This window comes from Podarcis bocagei (genome assembly GCF_964188305.1).
Source record: "Podarcis bocagei genome assembly, chromosome: 15".
NCBI lineage: Eukaryota > Metazoa > Chordata > Lepidosauria > Squamata > Lacertidae > Podarcis > Podarcis bocagei.
This window is the reverse complement of record NC_138141.1, coordinates 16,789,752-16,808,212: the sequence shown is the minus strand read 5'-3', so window position 1 is coordinate 16,808,212 and position 18,461 is coordinate 16,789,752. Positions and strand designations below refer to the sequence as shown.

General features: G+C 48.8%; 1 protein-coding gene and 1 long non-coding RNA gene across 5 annotated transcripts; one reads left to right on the top strand and one right to left on the bottom strand.

The window, feature by feature from the left end:
• Positions 1-293: 293 nt before the first annotated feature.
• CD3E (CD3 epsilon subunit of T-cell receptor complex) lies at positions 294-12,392 on the bottom strand. Of its 4 annotated transcripts, none has more exons than XM_081171365.1 (6): positions 12,299-12,392; positions 5,588-5,714; positions 3,068-3,298; positions 2,116-2,286; positions 1,516-1,562; positions 294-1,240 (listed from the first exon to the last, which is right to left on the bottom strand). In XM_081171365.1, the coding sequence occupies exons 2-6, from the start codon at positions 5,634-5,636 to the stop codon at positions 1,184-1,186; spliced, it is 555 nt and encodes a 184-aa protein (XP_081027491.1). In that variant the 5' UTR covers positions 5,637-5,714; positions 12,299-12,392; the 3' UTR covers positions 294-1,183. The 4 variants fall into 4 exon arrangements, with proteins under 4 accessions (XP_081027491.1, XP_081027492.1, XP_081027490.1 ...); XM_081171366.1 differs by lacking the exon at positions 12,299-12,392 and adding an exon at positions 12,088-12,251; XM_081171364.1 differs by lacking the exon at positions 12,299-12,392 and adding an exon at positions 7,511-8,532.
• Positions 12,349-14,747, top strand: LOC308573964. Its single transcript, XR_014002286.1, has 2 exons — positions 12,349-12,478; positions 14,093-14,747. It is a non-coding gene; the product is annotated as an uncharacterized lncRNA (long non-coding RNA).
• Positions 14,748-18,461: the final 3,714 nt, after the last annotated feature.

Genomic DNA, 18,461 nt, shown 5'->3' with positions numbered 1-18,461 from the left:
TTGCTTTATTGGCCAAGCGAGCCGGCGTACAGCTTCCGGGTCCTGTGGCCAGCATGACTAAGCCACTTCTGGCAAACCAGAGCAGCGCACGGAAACGCCGTTTACCTTCCAGCCGGAGCGGTACCTATTTATCTACTTGCACTTTGATGTGCTTTCAAACTGCTAGGTTGGCAGGAGCAGGGACCGAGCAATGGGAACTCACCCCATTGTGGGGATTCGCACCGCCGACCTTTTGATCCCCCTTAGCAAAGAACATACCGACCCATTAAAGAATGACGTGCAAAGAGAGCCAGTGTGATGCAGCACGCTGGCCTGGAAGGCACTTTATTAGAATTCCTTGCAAACACAACCACAACAAAATACATACAATTCTGTCCCCCAAGAGGTCAGCGCATCTGCTGTGGTGCCCAAACACAGCATGGCTGGGTGAGAGAAGGGCAGCCGAGAAGTCAGCTGAGATTATTTAATCAGGACCGACCATTTTCCCTGGGTCACAGGAGCACTTTTTGGGGTGGGGTGGGGACCAAACCACAGAGGGGCTTAAAGGTGGGCTGATGTGGTGGAGAAGGCCCAGGACTGATGAATGAACAAAGGGGAGATGCCTTAGAACAGGGCTTGACTTCTATCAGCCCCCATAGTTAAGGTTCCAGAAATGGGACAAGACTCTCTGCCCAGCATTTCTCCCCCCACCTGCATAACCCAGCAACCAGCTCCTGCCCAGGTGTGTGGCTGGAGAAGAGGAATTGGGAGAATCTGAGCTGGCTTAGGGTTGGAACACCATTCACAGTGCAAGCCCAGGTGGGCCTATGACCCTAAGCCCATAGCACCCTTCCCAGTCCCTGTGACTTGTCCCAGGTCTCCGTGCCCGACATCCCTCTCTGCAGTGCAGGGCTGAAGTTGCTCCAGGCATGACTTGGATACGATGCTTATCTGACCCAGAAGGAGGCTCTTCTACTGGGCCATCGAGGAGCTGGGAAGGACCCCATCGGAGGCACACGTGGACCCATTGAAGGGAGTGGACTAAGCTGCAGAGAAGGAGGATGGTTTTCCAGGCTGTGAGACTCAGGGAGGGTGTGAGGCTACCCATCAGCCACCAAGGGAAGCTGCTCATGGCAAAGGGAGATGGTGGTGCCACCAGCAGTCAGCAACAATGAGGTTTCGTGGCCAGAGACTGTGGTATGTCTCAGAAGGCCCTGGGCTCCAGCCCAGCATACACCTCCCGCTGGCCTTTCCGGATGGGCTGTTGGAATAAAGAGGAGAGGTTACTCACCAAGGGTCCTTCTGTGATGGGGCCATTTCTGTCTCCCCCTGGAGAGGCCATGGGGATCACCAGCAAGCAGGGCCTGATTGCCTCAGGTGAGCAAGCAGCTGCCCCCAGAGGGCTGCAGGGCCTTCCTGCCAGGTGTGCCCAGTCTAGCCCTTGGCCCTCCCAGTGCCGATGGTGATCAGGTTCTTTGGCCGCCCTCCATAGACTCTCCCTCCCGGTCCCTGGCAGCCACCCTCTGCTGTGCTTACCTCATAGTCTGGGTTTGGGACAGGTGGGGGGCGGTCCACCTTTTGGCCTGGAAGACAATGCAAAGTGGGTATTTGTTAGCACAGCCAAGAATTGGAGGTGGTTATTGCAGGGTGGTTAAGCGTGGGGCATCAGCCCCTGTCCGCACATATAAGGAACTCCTGGGTGCTTTAGCTGAAATACTTTGTGTCAGAATGATGGGGCTGTAAAGTCCCCCCACCCCACCCCAGAGCAACTGCTGCTGCTATGACCTCTGGGCTGGGCCAATCAGGATCCCTGCTAGGGTCTAGCCAGCCAACCAGCTGGTTTCTCCTCCAGTTCACCCCTTGAAGCAAGCCCTGAACCAGCTGATCCCATCCCAGCAACACCCAGAGGAGCCTTCAGGTCTCCCAAATTCTTAAGCTGTGGACGTACCAGAACCCACCCTTGGCACCAGATCTGCAACCCTCCCCACCTCCAGCTCCAGATGGGAGCCGTATATGCTTGGCATTCATTTACCAATCCAACCCCAGCTTAGATGACTTCCAATTTTCTCTGTGGGACAACGGAGGAAGCTGAAGTCACCCCTGTGGAGAGTCCAGGTGTACCACAAGAGTACTCACCTCGTGTCCGTCCGCGGGCGCCTCCCCCTGCGGCCCCCCCACCAAAGCTGGTGGCAGGCTTCTTGCTGCTGCAGTAGTAGACCAGGAACATGATCCCCAGGGTAATGAGCAGGTCAGCAACGACGATGCCGGCCACCAGCCCGATGCTCAGGTCCACGCAGTCATCACAGGCTGCCCAGGAGAGCAAGAGAGTCAAGCCATGGAAACTGGGGCAGCCCTACAATTAGGCAGCATGGGGCAAGGAAGGGGTTGGTGCACAGAGCCAGTGGCATAGCATAGGTTGCTGGCACCTGGTGGGTAAAATGTTGCATCCCCTGGTGGATTGGGCAGCCTGGTAGTGCTGAGCCATCATGCGAGGAAGCTCTCTTGTGCGCCGGAGTCCAGCAGAGGAGCCTCTGCACAGAGCTGCCCTCCAGCCTGTAGATGCTCCTACACATACAAGGGGGTGGGTGGGATTTGTCTTGTCCTTCACTGCAGACAGCAAAATGTATTGGGATGTTCTGGAACAATCTGGCTCTGGAGAAAGATCTCACTGGGGTGGGGCGGCTGTCTCCTCCAGTTTTATCTGAGTCTGCTAGGGCCGGGCAGGCTTTGTTTGCAAGGTCAGGGAATGGATACCCCAGACTTGGCTTCTGGCACAGGAGGAGAAGAAGCTCTTTCCATCTCCCTTGGATCCCTCCAGCTCCCACATCAGAGGAGCCCTGCAGCTGGGTCAAGCCAAAGGTGGCCCAGCTGGCCCAGTGTCACAGCAGCCAATGAGATGCCCCAAAACAAAGCCTGCAAGCAGGAGAAGAGCGGGACGGCACTCTTCTCTCCGCCCCCCCTTTCGATTCCACTGACTGGTATTATTCAGAGGCATACTGGGGTTGGAGCATAGTCAACCCTCACAGTAGCTCTTGCCTGAAGAACGCAGAGGATTTCTAGCACCAGAACCTCAACCTTGAGCACTGACCTTTGATTTGCAGATAAATCTTGCGGGATGCCGTGCCATTCTGACAGGTGAAGTCACCCTTGACCACTTCCATGTTGTTCATGGCTTCAATGGTCAAGATTTCATTTTCTTCGGTGACATTATAATTTCCATTCTTTTTATTGACCAGTTTCCAATTGGCATTTTCTAGAGGGCAGGTGACAGTCACGCGGCGCCCAGAGATGCCCACTTTGTGCGATTCAGAAGATGAGGCTAGAGAACAGAAGAAAAGACAGGTGACCACAAGGCTAGGGCAAAAGGGTCTCCACTCTGCCCTTTCCTTGGTGCCTCTGGCTGAGAAAGAGCTCTGATTTCATTCACCAGCCCCTCAGAAAAGCCTTGTCCAAGGCCTTTAGAAACCTTTGGTTCTCTCTGTTTCAGGACCTCTCATGCCAAGGGCAGTGGGGGGGGGGGGAGCTCTCCATGTGGAACGTAGTGGGGGAGCAGAGCTGAGGGGAAAGTAACAACAGCTTCTCCCATCTGTGACAGTTCTCTCTCTACCAGGGCATTTAAGAGATGCTAAGACTCATGCTTTTAAATCAGAGGAGCTTTTATTTGAACCGACCACAGCTGTTTTAGTCAGGAACATCAGTTAAGATGTTTTGTTTCATATAGTTTTGAATTAGAACATTTAGCAGCAGAAATTATCTTGAAGCTGCGGGATATAAATTATGGAAACAAGCACAATGCCCCCTCCCCTCTAGTTAGCATACCTTCCAACATTTCTCCAGTGAAAAAAGGGACATCTATTCTATTATTGTTATTATCTCTACCCTGCCCATTTGACTGGGTTGCACTAGCCACTCTGGGCAGCTTCCAACATATATCAAACATAATAAAACATTAAACCTTTTTTAAAAAAACCCTTCCCTATACAGGGCTACCTTCACATGTCTTCTAAAGGTTGTATAATTATGTATCTCCTTGGCTTGCTGGTCGCATAACTCCATACCCTCCAACATTTCTCCAATAAAAATAGGGGCGTCACGGGTGACGCTGTGGTCTAAACCACAGAGCCTAGGGCTTGCCGATCAGAAGGTTGGCGGTTTGAATCCCCACAACGGGGTGAGCTCCCGTTGCTCAGTCCCTGCTCCTGCCAACCTAGCAGTTCAAAAGCACGTCAAAGTGCAAGTAGATAAATAGGTACCGCTCCAGCGGGAAGGTAAACGGCATTTCCGTGTGCTTCTCTGGTTTGCCAGAAGCGGCTTAGTCATGCTGGCCACATGACCCGGAAGCTGTACGCTGGCTCCCGCGGCCAGTAAAGCGAGATGAGCGCTGCAACCGCAGAGTTGTCCGCGACTGGACTTCACAGGGGTCCCTTTACCTTTACCTTTAAGGGGAAAGCTGGACATTCCGGGATCAAATCAGAAACTGGAATGGCTTCTGTAAATCTGGGCCTGTCCCTGGAAAATAGGGACAAGTACTTGGAGGGTGGGGTCTGTGTTAGGTATGTGGGCGGGGGACTAGCCCCAATCTGCAGCAGGGCCAAGATGTGGGGCAAGCTATGCAAGAGAAATGTGGAAGTTAAGATCCCCAGGATTAGTGTCTGCAAGGAAGCTGTGAGGAATCCAGCTCTGCTGCTACTGCTGGGTTGATTTTCAAAGGACTGAGGGGCTCACCTGCCCAGGGATAGCCTGATCCATGTAAACATGCTCTTGAGCTTGATGGGGGTGGGGACATTTCCCAGTTCACCCAGTGCCTGTGTCCTTTTCCTGGCATATTTTAAGCCCCAGTGCCCCAAACCACCTATGGCTAGAAACACTTGGAAGCCGCCTGCAGACAGCCCTGGCACCGTCTACGAGGGCCCCTCCCTAGTGCCCCAATCATCTCTCCCTCAACAGAGCTGGCTGAAGCATGGAGGAGGAGAGGATGTCATCCCCAAACCTGTGATCCTCCTGCTCAGCCCCTTAAAAGTGCTTCCTGGGTGGAATTTTAGCAAGGACCATTCTTTAAGGCCCTTTGGCACAATGGCTCCTGCAGCATCTGCAGAGGTGCTACCAAACCCTCACTTTAAATGAGTTCCAGGTTACCTGCCTGTCCCTACAGCCCCCTGGTTGCATGCAATCATAGAACTGTAGAGCAGGATGGGACCCCTACAGTCATCTAGTTCAACCCTCTGCAATGCAGGAATCCTGCCCACAGCCATTCTTGGGTGGGCTCGAACCACCAATGTTCTGGTTGATAGCCAGATGCACTGATCCACTGCACCACAGCAATGGTCTGGGAGTTTCCTGCGGTGTTCGGAGAGCCTGTTTCAGCATCATCAGCGAGGGGCAAACTCTTGGATTGGCTGCTCTGATGTAACCCAAATGGGCCACCATGGTAGCAGAGGAGGGCATTGCCTTCGTGCCCAGTTTGTGGGCTTCCAGGTTGCCTTTGGTGGCCAACCGAGGCCTAGATGGACCTTGGAGGGCCCTTTTGACCCAGCAAGGTGATGTGTGTCCTTCTGATGTCCTCCCATCCAATCCAGCCCTCCCACCACAACAAGCCAGGTATACTTACACAAAGGGAGGACAAGACCCAAGGCTGCGAGACAGACTCCCAGGTGCATCCTTCTCCGTTTCCAGCTATCTCCTGGCTCTTGCTGAATTAGACTTCTCCCATCCAATTCGTGCCACCTTGTTTACTCCTGTAAAGGGAAAGGGAAGGTCTGCTTTTGGGGTGTCCTGGAATCGCTGAGTAGGAGTCTTGGCAAGTCTTTCAGCAAAGAGAGACTGAAGACACTCAAAGTTTCCACTGCAACATCCTCGGAGCAGCTTGAAGTGTCTGCGACACACAAGCCCTGCCAGGAAGTGCAGAAGCGTAAAGGGCGGGTGGTGGTGGTGCAGCAAAGGCTTGCCTACTACAGCTCTCCTGACATGGAGCTGAAATAAAAAAATAAGGTCTTATATATATAATAAATGTTCATAAATGTACCAAGCAAACATGTACAAAAATATATAAACCACATGTCTGAAGCAGCACAGGAAAACAGCCCTGGAACCATTTTGGCTCCCAGACTGACCAAATGTTTGCTCTGCAAGGTCAAAGGAAAATGGAAAAGCCTCCCCATTGTCTTTTCATTCACAAAACCTGTCTTAAGGGTATATCTGTGTATGAATAGGGTGAGCCTGTGACCTGGCTCAGGAAGTATTTATCATTACAAAAGATTGGCCAGGCTCCCCAGGGTATCCAACAAGTAAGCATTAACAGGTAACCTGCCAGGCAGGAGGTAAACAACGTACTCAGCTTGCTCTTGAGCTACACCCCTTCTGTGATGTAGGCATGTTTCTGGGGCTGGTCTTGGACTCCAAGGCGGGCAATTGAAAATGTCTATATAAGGGCTGACACACTTTTGTTCTGGGTCCTCCTCTTTCTCCTGCGTGTGAAGGGGGCACCCTGTTGCAACAGTTCAGTAAAGATCAGGCTTACTAGCTGCTTTGCTTCTCAATATTCTCTGGTTGGCCTCTGTTATTTTCTTCGACCGATGGAGAACCTGCAAAGGACTCTGAAACGGCTCTTGTGTCCCCCATAAGGGAATAAGGGCAGATTTTTGTTTATTACAGAGCCCAAAAGGCTGACGACTGTGGAGGAAAGGAGGACTTTGGGACAAGGACAGAAAAGAAAGCAGCCCAAACGAACTCTGGCCCAAGTTCTCTGTTATGTACTGATGTTCTCACCCTGGGCCAACAGGGGGATACTGTAGATAGTTATGCAAATGAAGGATCGAAAGTGACGTTCTGTGATTGGATAGTTTGTATGCAAATGAAGGATCGAAAAGTGACGTTCTGTGATTGGATAGTTTTAGAAAGTGGCAACAGTTGCAATTGTTCTGGAGCTCTATATAAGCAGGCTGACTGAGCTCCTCAGTTAGTTCTGTTCTGGCATCTGAATAAAGAAGAGCTGTTTGAAGAATCGCTGTGTCGTCTGATATGTTCACCCACAACTTAACATTCTCCTCTGAGGCTAGTGCAAGCCTTGCCTCAGTTTCCTCAAGTCAGCCTGCTGCATTGTGCCAGAAATATTGGGACGTCGCCAACGACGCAGAGCAGACGCAGGGAAATGTATAAGCCCAAGCCAGCCTTTCCAATTAATTCCAATGGGTCTCCTCTTGAGTAGGATTGTATCAGAGGCCACCCACTGAGTATCTGTGGGCTCTCCAGATACATGCCAATTTCCTCATTTGAGCTCCTATCAAACCACAGAGCCCTTGGACTCTGATTTATAGGAAGGCTTGTGAACACAAGTGGGGATAGGAAGGCAGAGCGCACAAAATGCTATCCCTCACCAATAGCTGCAATACCCCTGGGCCTGAGCCCTTTCCCCAGGAGACCCTTTGGTGGGGGGTTTCCCTGTTACATGGCTGGAATTGTGATTGTAGGACCTGCCACTTCTGTGGCAATGGGAGATCCCCTTTTGACAGCCCCTTATAGGTTTGGCACCCACTCTGTGGCAACGCCTCCCTGTTACCCATATTGTGTCCAGCTGTCCTCCTTGCCCCCTGGGTTGGGTGCTCCTTGCTCCCACCCCAAGGTTTCTGCTGGGGGCCTCCCTGCCCTGGGCTGAGCCCATCTGTTTCAGTAGCTGTTGGCCTCTGTGTTAGTTTGGAGTCCCTTAGCTGTGGCTGGATTGCATTTCTAATCCTGCAGGGCAATACCTGCTGCAAGGGATGCTGGGAGTTGTAGTCCAGCAGCCGAGCCTGTTGGGGCTGTTGCTGAGAGGGCTGCAGGAGGACCTCTGGTGGTGTGTGATCTTGCAAAAAAGAGAACAAAACATAAGATAAAACTGTTCAGAGTGTGGGGATTTTTTGCCAGTGCTTTTTTTTCTGGAAAAAAGTTGAGGGAACTCACCCCAAGGTTTGTTTATTTATTGCAGGTGTTATAGAAAAAACAGGGGGTTTGGCTTTTGCTTCCCAACTCCCCAAGGGACTGATCAGTCCATGATCAGTCAGAGATGAATGGATGGAGGCAAGATCCATAGAAAGCAAGGCAGATCTTTATTTTTCTGTTGCAACAGTTCCTTCCCCTCCTTGCAAGAAGGTAGGAGAGACCCAGAACAATGGTGTGCAAGCCCCAATAAACTTTTGAAATTGCCCACCCTGTAGCCCAAGACCACCCCCCAAAACATCATATATACACCATCACAGAAGAAGGTGGTCTCCAGCAGAAATCTGAGAAGATTGCTTCTCTCCTGCCAGGATACCTGATAATGACTTACTTGATTGCCTTTTCTGGGTGGCCTGGCCATTCCTTTGAGATGGAAAATGCTTTAGTTCCTGAATCTCTTACGCATATTGATAGTTTGCTCAGCTTAACAGACTGTATTTGCAGGGAGGTGTAAAAAGACAACTGGAAAGTCCAAAGACAATTGGAAAGCTTTGCCCATTTCCTTCCTCCTCGCAGAGAAATATTTGAGGTCAATTTGGGAGAGCCAAAATGGTTTCAGGATTGCTCTCCTGTACTATTTCAGACACATGGTTTTAACACGGGTCAGCAAACCTTTTCAGCAGGGGGCTGGTCTCTCAGACCTTGTGGGGGGCCAGACTATATTTTTTTGGGGGGAAACAAATAAATTCCTATGCCCCACAAATAACCCAGAGATGCATTTTAAATAAAAGCACACATTCTACTCATGTAAAAACACGCTGATTCCCAGACTGTCTGCGGGCCGGATGGAGAAGGTGATTGGGCCGGATCCGGACCCCGGGCCTTAATTTGCGTACCCATGGTTTATATGCTTATGTATGTGTTTGCCTGGTACATTTATGAACATCTATTCTATATTTGATTCCTTAGAATTCTTATACCGCAGGCCCACTCACAGTGCCCCCCACCCCTGTCCCTGGCTAAATGTAAGGTGTGATTAATAAATTCAAGCACACAGTGATCTGGATTAGAAATATCCACAACTTTATTGATTACAGATGTAGGTGAATTTTTGGCTCAGGCATTGGGTGTACAGTGGTACCTCTGGTTACGTACTTAATTCGTTCTGGAGGTCTGTACTTAACCTGAAACTGTTCTTAACCTGAAGCACCACTTTAGCTATTGGGGCCTCTTGCCGCCGCTGGAGCATGATTTCTGTTCTCATCCTGAAGCAAAGTTCTTAACCTGAGGTAATATTTTTGGGTTAGCGGAGTCTGTAACCTGAAGTGTATGTAACCTGAAGTGTATGTAAGCTGAGGTACCACTGTATATCCATTCCAGCTGCTACTCCCCTACCCTGGACAAAAAAACCAATTATTTGTTTTATTATATGTTAATGACAGGAGTTCTGAAATGGGAGGCATGTGGGGGGGTGCTCCTTGTTGGGGAGGCATTGATCCCCCATGTCCCCCTTCTGGGGAGATGTCTATGTATGGGATGTCTGGCACCTCTTCCAGGGCAGCATGTGAATACATGGGGATGGAGGTGAAGCAACTGCATTGTTGTGAATCACCCTCAAACACAGGCACCAGATTTTGCAATGGTATCCTGTTCCTAAGAAGGAAAGTTTGGTTTTGGCTTCAAGAGGCTGAAGAAGAGCCTCCATCACTGGAAGGCCAGCTGGCATGTTCAAGCAAGCTTCATTGCAACACCTCTTGGCAAGTCCGTTGACCGCTGTCTCCTCAATGTAAATCTCTGCCAGCCTCCCTTATCATTTGTAAATTTAAAAACAAAATAACACAGCCAACAGTGTGACGCGGCAGCTAAAAAAGCCAATGCAATTCTGGGCTGCATCAATAGGAGTATAGCATCTAGATCAAGGGAAGTAATAGTGCCACTGTATTCTGCTCTGGTCAGACCTCACCTGGAGTACTGTGTCCAGTTCTGGGCACCACAGTTCAAGAAGGACACTGACAAACTGGAACGTGCCCAGAGGAGGGCAACCAAAATGGTCAAAGGCCTGGAAACGATGCCTTATGAGGAACGGCTAAGGGAGCTGGGCATGTTTAGCCTGGAGAAGAGGAGGTTAAGGGGTGATATGATAGCCATGTTCAAATATATAAAAGGATGTCACATAGAGGAGGGAGAAAAGTTGTTTTCTGCTGCTCCAGAGAAGCGGACACGGAGCAATGGATCCAAACTACAAGAAAGAAGATTCCACCTAAACATTAGGAAGAACTTCCTGACAGTAAAAGCTGTTGGACAGTGGAATTTGCTGCCAAGGAGTGTGGTGGAGTCTCCTACTTTGGAGGTCTTTAAGCAGAGGCTTGACAACCATATGTCAGGAGTGCTCTGATGGTGTTTCCTGCTTGGCAGGGGGTTGGACTCGATGGCCCTTGTGGTCTCTTCCAACTCTATGATTCTATGATTCTTTCTGGAAGTTTTAAACCAAGATGGGTTAAACGAATGCGAGTTCTTTCCCTTTCCCTCTCCTTCCCCCCATCTACTAATCAAGTAGTTTTTTTAAAAAAAAATTATTGAAAATTTAAACAAAACATATTATCCAAAAACATATCATCCTTAATTCCCCCCCCCCATTTTTCCTCCCTCCCCCCCTCCCTGACTTCCCTCAGTTCCAGTCTTTGGTTTCTCTGCAAATGCTGTTCTCTGCATGTTGCAAAGTTGTATAGATCCTTAAATTGTTTAACTGATTATTGTCAATAAAAAGTTTGTGAATGTTTATTCAAAACCTGCCAAGGAGTCCAGTTAGCTTTGTTGCGTCTTCAAATACTTTGTAAAGGGTTCCCATTCATATTTAAAGTCACAGTTATCCCTTATGTGTCAATTTTGCCAGCTTTGCATAGTCCATCAATTTTTCTTGCCATGATTCTTTAGTTGGGATTTCTTTAGTCTTCCATCCTTGTGCTTTTAGAACTCTTGTGGCCATTGTCGCCTACATGAAAATGTTTTTCAGGTTTTTTTGGCAGGTCTTTCCCAACAATCCCTAACAAAAATGCTTCAGGTTTTTTAACAAATGTTAAATGGAACTTTTTCTTTAATTCATTGTATATCATTTCCCAAATTTTTTAAATTACATTACAATCCCACCACATATGATAAAATGTCCCCTCCTTTTCCTTACACTTCCAACATATATTTGAACTAGTTTTGTACATTTTCCCTAACTGCACTGGTGTAATATACCATCTGTACATCATCTTCATATAATTCTCCTTCAACAGGGAACAATCTGTAAATTTTAAATCAGTTTTCCATCTAACCAAGTAGTTTTAATCGCCTGAGGCTCTTTCCAGTAGATCTCCCCAAATATACCAATTTATTTCCCTTTAAGTACTCAGCTGAAAAGAGGAACGGAGATGCACTTTTAGAATCCATTTCTCAAACTCTTCCTGGTTGTTACCATTTGAAAACTTTTAAACACCCATACACCATACCTTCCAACATTGCTCCAATGAAAATAGGGATGTCCCATTCCATAACAAGAATTTTACTATTTATACCCCACACATCTTACTGGAATGCCCCAGCCACTCTGGGCAGCTTCCAGCATGTATATAAGAACATAATAGAACATTGAACAATAAAAAACCTTCCCTATACGGGGATTGCCTTCAGATGGTTCAGGGGTTGGATAACTCCATACCCTCCAACATTTCTCCAATTAAAAATAGAGTCATCCTATCATACCCTCCAACATTTCTTCAATGAAAATAGGGGCATCCTAAGGAAAAGTGGGGCACTCCAGGATCAAATCAGAAATGGGGAAGTCTTCTCTAAATCAGGGATGTCCCTGGAAAATAGGGACACTTGGAGAGTCTGCATACACTGCCGGAAAGACATAAGTATTCCTATTATTTTGAGCTCAACTTGGGCATAAAAGCTGGTGCCTTTCCCAGCTAGGAATCTTTTGATGAACAAATACTGAAAATCCTCAAATAAATACTTGCAGGTGTTCAGGCTCGCTCCCCTCTCTCTTCCCTGGCAAGCCCATCAGCGGGCAAACTCCTCACTCTCTCCCTTCTTCCCCTGTATTCAGGTTTCAGTCCCATCGGGTGGGACACCCATGGATCATTTAGTCCAACCCCCTGCGGTGCAGGGATCTCAGCTAAAGCATCCATGACAGATGGCCATCCAAACCTCTGCTTAAAAACCTCCATGCCCCAAACTCTTCCAGTTGCTTTCTTCCGATTCTTGCCCCCAAACCTTCCCTAGACCCCTTACCCAACCCCTCTTCCTCCTCTGCAAACCTCCCCTTCTCTTCCTAGAGCAAGTAACCCTTTCAGCACTCTAGCCAAATTTCCCCCTCCTAGCCAACAAGCACACCCCCCCCCCTTTTTTTTTGCCTGGCCACATCTCCTAGTTTTCCTTTGTGTTCCTCCTGGGAATGCTTTAGAATGAGCGGTAACTCTTTGCAGTGGTTGGACTTCCGGGAAAGATGGCGAATTAGGGGGAGCCACCCAGGGCTGATCCAGACGCAGGAGTTCGGAACCAGACGGAGGAGACCCTAAACCTTCGGGTTGGAGAAAAGGTGAGGCTCCGTCCAATCTTTAAAGGCAGAAGGGGAGGTAGGGGAGCAGCTGAACGCCGGGAGAAGCGGGGAGGGAGCCCTGCCATGCGCTCTGCTTTAGAGCAGACCCCGAAGCAAAACACAGGAGGAGAGGAGAAGCGGGGAGATCATCCCCACGTTTCGCTCTGTCCCCGGATCTTCCCCCTTCCCGCCGCCCAACAAAGGGGAGACCCAGGTTCAGACCCGGGTCCCGAGTCGCCAGCGACTCTAGCCGCATTTTGGAGAGAGGGACGCAGCGATTGCGCCACCGGAGAGCCGGGACCGCGAGGCGCAGGAGAAGGAGCGCGGCGGCTTCTGGCGCTGCCTCCCTGTCGCTTTGACCCTCGGCCAGTTGGGTCCGCGGAGCCCGCTACCGCGGGTCGGGACCCCGCAAGCCCAGCCGCTCCGCTTTGGACTGGGTGAACGTGGAGGAGACGGAGAATGGTGGCGTCCACGGAGGAGGCCTGAGCCGACAAAGGCTCCCACCTGCGGACGCTACCGATCTCCAAGCCTCGTGAGTTTCCAAACGCTGCGAAAACCACCCTCAGGTTGGTGCGCTCCAACGGAGACTTTCAGAAATAAACGAACAGATAATTTTTATAAAAAATGTTTTCTTTAGGGGGGCAATTCCCCCTTTCCTTTTTATCAGTTTTCCTTATTTTTACTCTAGTCTTACGTTTATTCCTTAATCATTACCCCTCCCCGCTTTTTAAATTTTTAAAAATATTGCTACTACTACTACTATCATTGCTTTCTCCTTTCCCCCTTTTTCTTCTTTTCTTATTAATTTTATCACAAATAATAATAATAATAATAATAATAATAATAATAATAATAATAATATTTGAATTCCCCACCCTTCCCACCACACCAGGGAGACGGAAGAAAGATATGTTAGCTACGCAGCAGAATAAACCAGGACTCTGAGCCAGGGAGGCCAAACAGTTCTTAAATTTGTAACTTTCGCTCCCCCCTCCATTCTTTTGGGTGGGTATATGTGTTTTTTATTTCACATTTTACCTTGAATCTTCATTCTGATTTTTGATTTTCGACTTTAAATTTTTAACTTCACCTTCCATTTTTAAACTTAACTCTCTACCTTGATTTTTGACCTTCATCTTTAAATTCTTATCCTTATCCTTATACTTTTTATTTGCACATCTTAATTTTTCTTCTTACTTCAATATTTTACACACACACAATCCCCTACCACCACCCATCTCTTTCCCTTTTCCTTTCCCCCTGTACCAGGGCCATAGCTAGGGGGTAGTGAAGTGAGCCCCTGCGAGTGGTGCAGGCGAGGGGTGTGTGTGCAAAACTGGCTTAAAATATGTCCATAGATATGTCTGTAAATAAAAATATCATTTATTGCATCATAAGAAAAGGTTTTTAATAGAGGGTGAATTGAATGGGAGGAGGAGAGGCGGAAAGAAGAGCTAATTTGTCCGTGGATAGGGGGCACAATCTGGACGGTTCTGCCAGGGGCGCAAGATCACCCAGCTATGGCTCTGCCCTGTACATTTTTACTTGTCTCTTGTATGCTTGCATGTTTGTCCTTCTGTCTGATTGTTTGTCTGTCCATCATTCTGCCTCCAGGACATTCAGTCAGCCACTGCGGTCCGAGAGAAGCCCTTCAACCAACCAACCTTTTCCTGGGAGGTCAGCTGTCCTTAGGGAAGCAAGAGCGAAACAAGGGCATAGTAAAAGGAAAGAGGCTCACCAAAATCATCGACTGCAACATTTAAGACTCACAGCCCAGACGCAACAGAGAGGGGTATGTAAGGTGAAAGCAAGACACAACGGCAAGAGACCTGCAGAACCCCTACCACCCAAAGCCACACCACACAACCCGAAAGAGAGATCGACGGGAAAGCCAAAATGGCCACAACCAAGGGGGATACCGAAACCACAGAGACCGCCATGGCCCCAGGAAACAGTCACACAATGCAACCACACCAGGACCCAGAAGACGTTGACCAGAAAGTTAACGAAACCACCAAAGAAATGGCTAAACTGATGAAACAATTAGAAGAGATGGTGGCCAAGGTCGATACTCTCCGAGGCAGCATTACCTCTTTGGAGAGGAAGAACCAGATACAAGGAAAGCATTTACAACAAGTACATAAAGAAAACAGGGAGCTCAAAAGCAAGCTAGCGGACCTTGAGAAACGCATAACAGTGGTTTCAGACTCTTCCAGTGCAGCCTTGTGTTAGTCTGTTGTTTACAATAGAATAAAACTTGCTAACTGTTTGTCTCTCTGTTTCGTCTGTGCAAATTCTTGGGGTGACCAGCTTGAGAGGGCACCTGGGCCTCAACATCAAGCGATCATTGTGAGTGTCAGGATTGCATGTGAGAATCACAGGCTTCTGTGCGTACTGCATGTTTCATACTAGCATGGAAGCATTGCAGCCCTGTGCATGAGCCATGCCTGGGTGCAGCAGTAGTTGTGGGGAGCCAGAACCAAGGGTTGGGGTTCCAAGTGCCAGAAAAGCAGCCCAATGCAGTTCTCCCCCTTTGCGGTGATATTCATACAGTAGCCAAGAGCTCTCTATAACAACATGCAGATGAGTGTTTGCTTCTTGTGACTCTGGCATGTTCACAAGCTCACTGAATGTCAGAGCTGGGACTTTGTCTTGACTGGGTGGGTCGGTGTTGAGGGCCAGGATGGTTACACCTTATGGGGAATAGGGCTGCGGATTTTCCTGGGATTTCAAAGGGGGAAGTGACTTCTGGGGGGAATTTCTGGCAGGTGGCTGTTTGTCCCGGATCAACAAATTTGGGGGTGTCCTGGGTGTGTTTACTGCTGCCACCAGCCAGCCAGCCACGTGAGGGATAGGAGATGGCTTGGGTTTTCCTAGGAGAACTGTCTCTCTTTCCTAAACTGAGCAGTGGGTGCAGAGTTAGGATTGCATACAGTAGTACCTCAGGTTACATACGCTTCAGGTTACATATGCTTCAGGTTACAGACTCCGCTAACCCAGAAATAGTGCTTCAGGTTAAGAACTTTGCTTCAGTATGAGAACAGAAATCGGGCTCTGGCAGCGCGGCAGCAACAGGAGGCCCCATTAGCTAAAGTGGTGCTTCAGGTTAAGAACAGTTTCAGGTTAAGTACGGACCTCCGGAATGAATTAAGTACTTAACCTGAGGTACCACTGTATTAAGGCCACAAATGACTCTTAGTCATGATGGCTACGTGCTACCCCCTGAGGCAGTAAATGCCTCTGAATAATACCAGTTGCCAGGAATCACAATTGTAGAGTGAGCTTCATTAACTATGAACCCCAAGATTTGGGATCTCCAAACTATTGCCAAAGTTTTGTAATAGTTTTGCAGAATCTTGTAGTGCAAAACCCCCACATTTTGCAGTAAATTGGACCGTGTTGGGTTTCGGGGTGTTAAATATTAACCCTGCTTTGAAGTATCAATTCCTCAGTTTGGGGGGTCCTACAAAATATGTGGAAGTGAGAGCTGGACCATCAAGAAGGCTGATCGCTGAAGAATTGATGCTTTTGAATTATGGTGCTGGAGGAGACTCTTGAGAGTCCCATGGACTGCAAGAAGATCAAACCTCTCCATTCTTAAGGAAATCAGCCCTGAGTGCTCACTGGAAGGACAGATTGTGAAGCTGAGGCTCCAATACTTTGGCCACCTCATGAGAAGAGAAGACTCCCTGGAAAAGACCCTGATGTTGGGAAAGATTGAGGGCAGAAAGAGAAGGGGACGACAGAGGACGAGATGGTTGGACAGTGTTCTCGAAGCTACCAGCATGAGTTTGACCAAACTGCGGGAGGCAGTGGAAGACAGAAGTGCCTGGCGTGCTCTGGTCCATGGGGTCACGAAGAGTCGGACACGACTAAATGACTAAACTACAACAACAACAAAATATGGGGTTTGCACTACAAAACAATACAAAACTTTGGCACCGGTTTGAAGTGAACCAGACTACGTTGGGTTTTGGGGTGATACCTATGACCCCCCCAGTTTGAGCTCGGTTGCTGCAAAACACGGGGTTTGCTCTGCAGAACGCTACAAAACTATTACAAAACTTTGGCACTGCAAATTTTGGGGTTCACAGTCAATGAAGCTGAGAGTGGCTTTGGCACTCAGTTTCTCCTTGTGGGCCTCGTCCCTTGGGGCAGGGGTCAGCAAACTTTTTCAGCAGGGGGCTGGTCCACTGTCCCTCAGACCTTGTGGAGGGCCGGACTATTTTTTTTTGGGGGGGAATGAATGCCTCACAAATAACCCGGAGATGCATTTTAAATAAAAGGACACATTCTACTCATGTAAAAACATGCTGATTCCCGGACTGTCCGTGAGCCAGATTTAGAAGGCGATTGGGCTGGATCCGGCCCCTGGGCCTTAGTTTGCCTACTCATGCTTTGGGGCATCTGGTTGGCAGCTGTGAGAATAGGATGCCGTACTTTGTGAGTTCTGTTTTGCCTGCTGCATCTGGTGCAGAATTATTCTGATGCCCCTGTCAGTGGCTTCCTCTTGCCTTTGAATCCAGCTCATTTGGGATGTGTGCATTCTTCTCTGTTGTAAAGGATCCGCAGGACAAGAGAGGACAACCTGGGGAGGAGGGCAGAGGCAGAGAGGATATTAAATTATCTGGGGGGAGGGTTAATAAGATCTCCCTGGGGAAAGCTCTCCCAGCAGCCAAGTGACATCAATATAACATGAATGGAAGATATTTTGTTCCCAAGTAGTCTTGCTGCACACACTGCATGGTCATATTTAGAGGATATTTAGAGAATGTTTAGAAGGGAGTGCAGAGCACTGAAGTCCGGAGAAGTAGCTGCTGTGGTTCTCTGAGCTGACTGCCCAATCCAGGTTGTGATGGCTGACTCCTGATGGCTGCTTCTCAGACCAGACAAAGGGAAAACTGGCTCAAATGCAATCCATCCTTTTCTGTCAGATCAGCTTTCGGCCAGGCCAGAAAGCACAAAGTGCCTTTGTGGAGCCAGCCCAGCTCCCTCCCATCCTCCCATCACCAGAGTAGGAACCTGTTCAGCAATCCTTGCTGCTGTTGCTACATGTTGAGACCTGACCCCAGCTGTATGCCCTTCCCACAGCCCCAGAGAAGCAGGCCTCGCTGTGCCACGATCCATGCTCAAGAGTTCTCTGCTGCACTCTTGGAAGGCACAACAGCCGGACTGGCAGGGAAGCTTTGCTGGGAGTGGGGAAGGGCTTCCAGGCCAGATGTGGGGGGCTTTGCCCTAAACAACCCTGCTGTATGCTGCTTCAGCCGCCCCTGTGCTCATGGTAATGTCACCTGTTATTTGGACCTGGCCTAAGGTGCAGAAGACATCAACAGGTGTCTGCTCCAGAACCTGCTTGCAAGGCAGGTCTCGGCTCATCAACAGAAGAGAGAGCCTCTAAGCATGTGTGAAATGACCCTGTAACCCCCTCCCCCACCTCAATACACACATGCATGCATCTCAGGCCTCAGAGTTTGTCATTGTGAAGGCTTCCCTGTTGTCTCTGCCTACCCCGCCAGCAAAGATCTCCCTGCCTCTGTCTTTCATTTTGACATCTGCACTGGAGCTCCTTGAAATCCTTATTCTTACTGATCACTTGCAATAAATCATTTAAAATTCTTATCCCAGCAGCATTAAGGTTGCAAGGTATTCACTAGGGCTGAGCTGAAATTCCTCAGAAGACATTTTTCTTCTGACTGAGTGCCCAATATCTATTTCCCCCCTCACACCCTTCGGAAAAAAAGGAAGCCACTTTTCAGAACGTTCACATATTTTCCACCATCCCTGCGCCCTGGAACAAGGTTTGATCTGGGGCACATTAAACTAAAAAGTCCCGAATGCTGCAACTTTCACTGCCATTTCTCTCTGAAGAAATTCAGGGAAATGGTAACTCCTCTGAGTAAGAGGAAACATGATAGATGTGTTGAAATTATGGATGGCATAGAGAAAGTGGTCAGAGATTCCCTCCCCCTCCATCTCATAACAT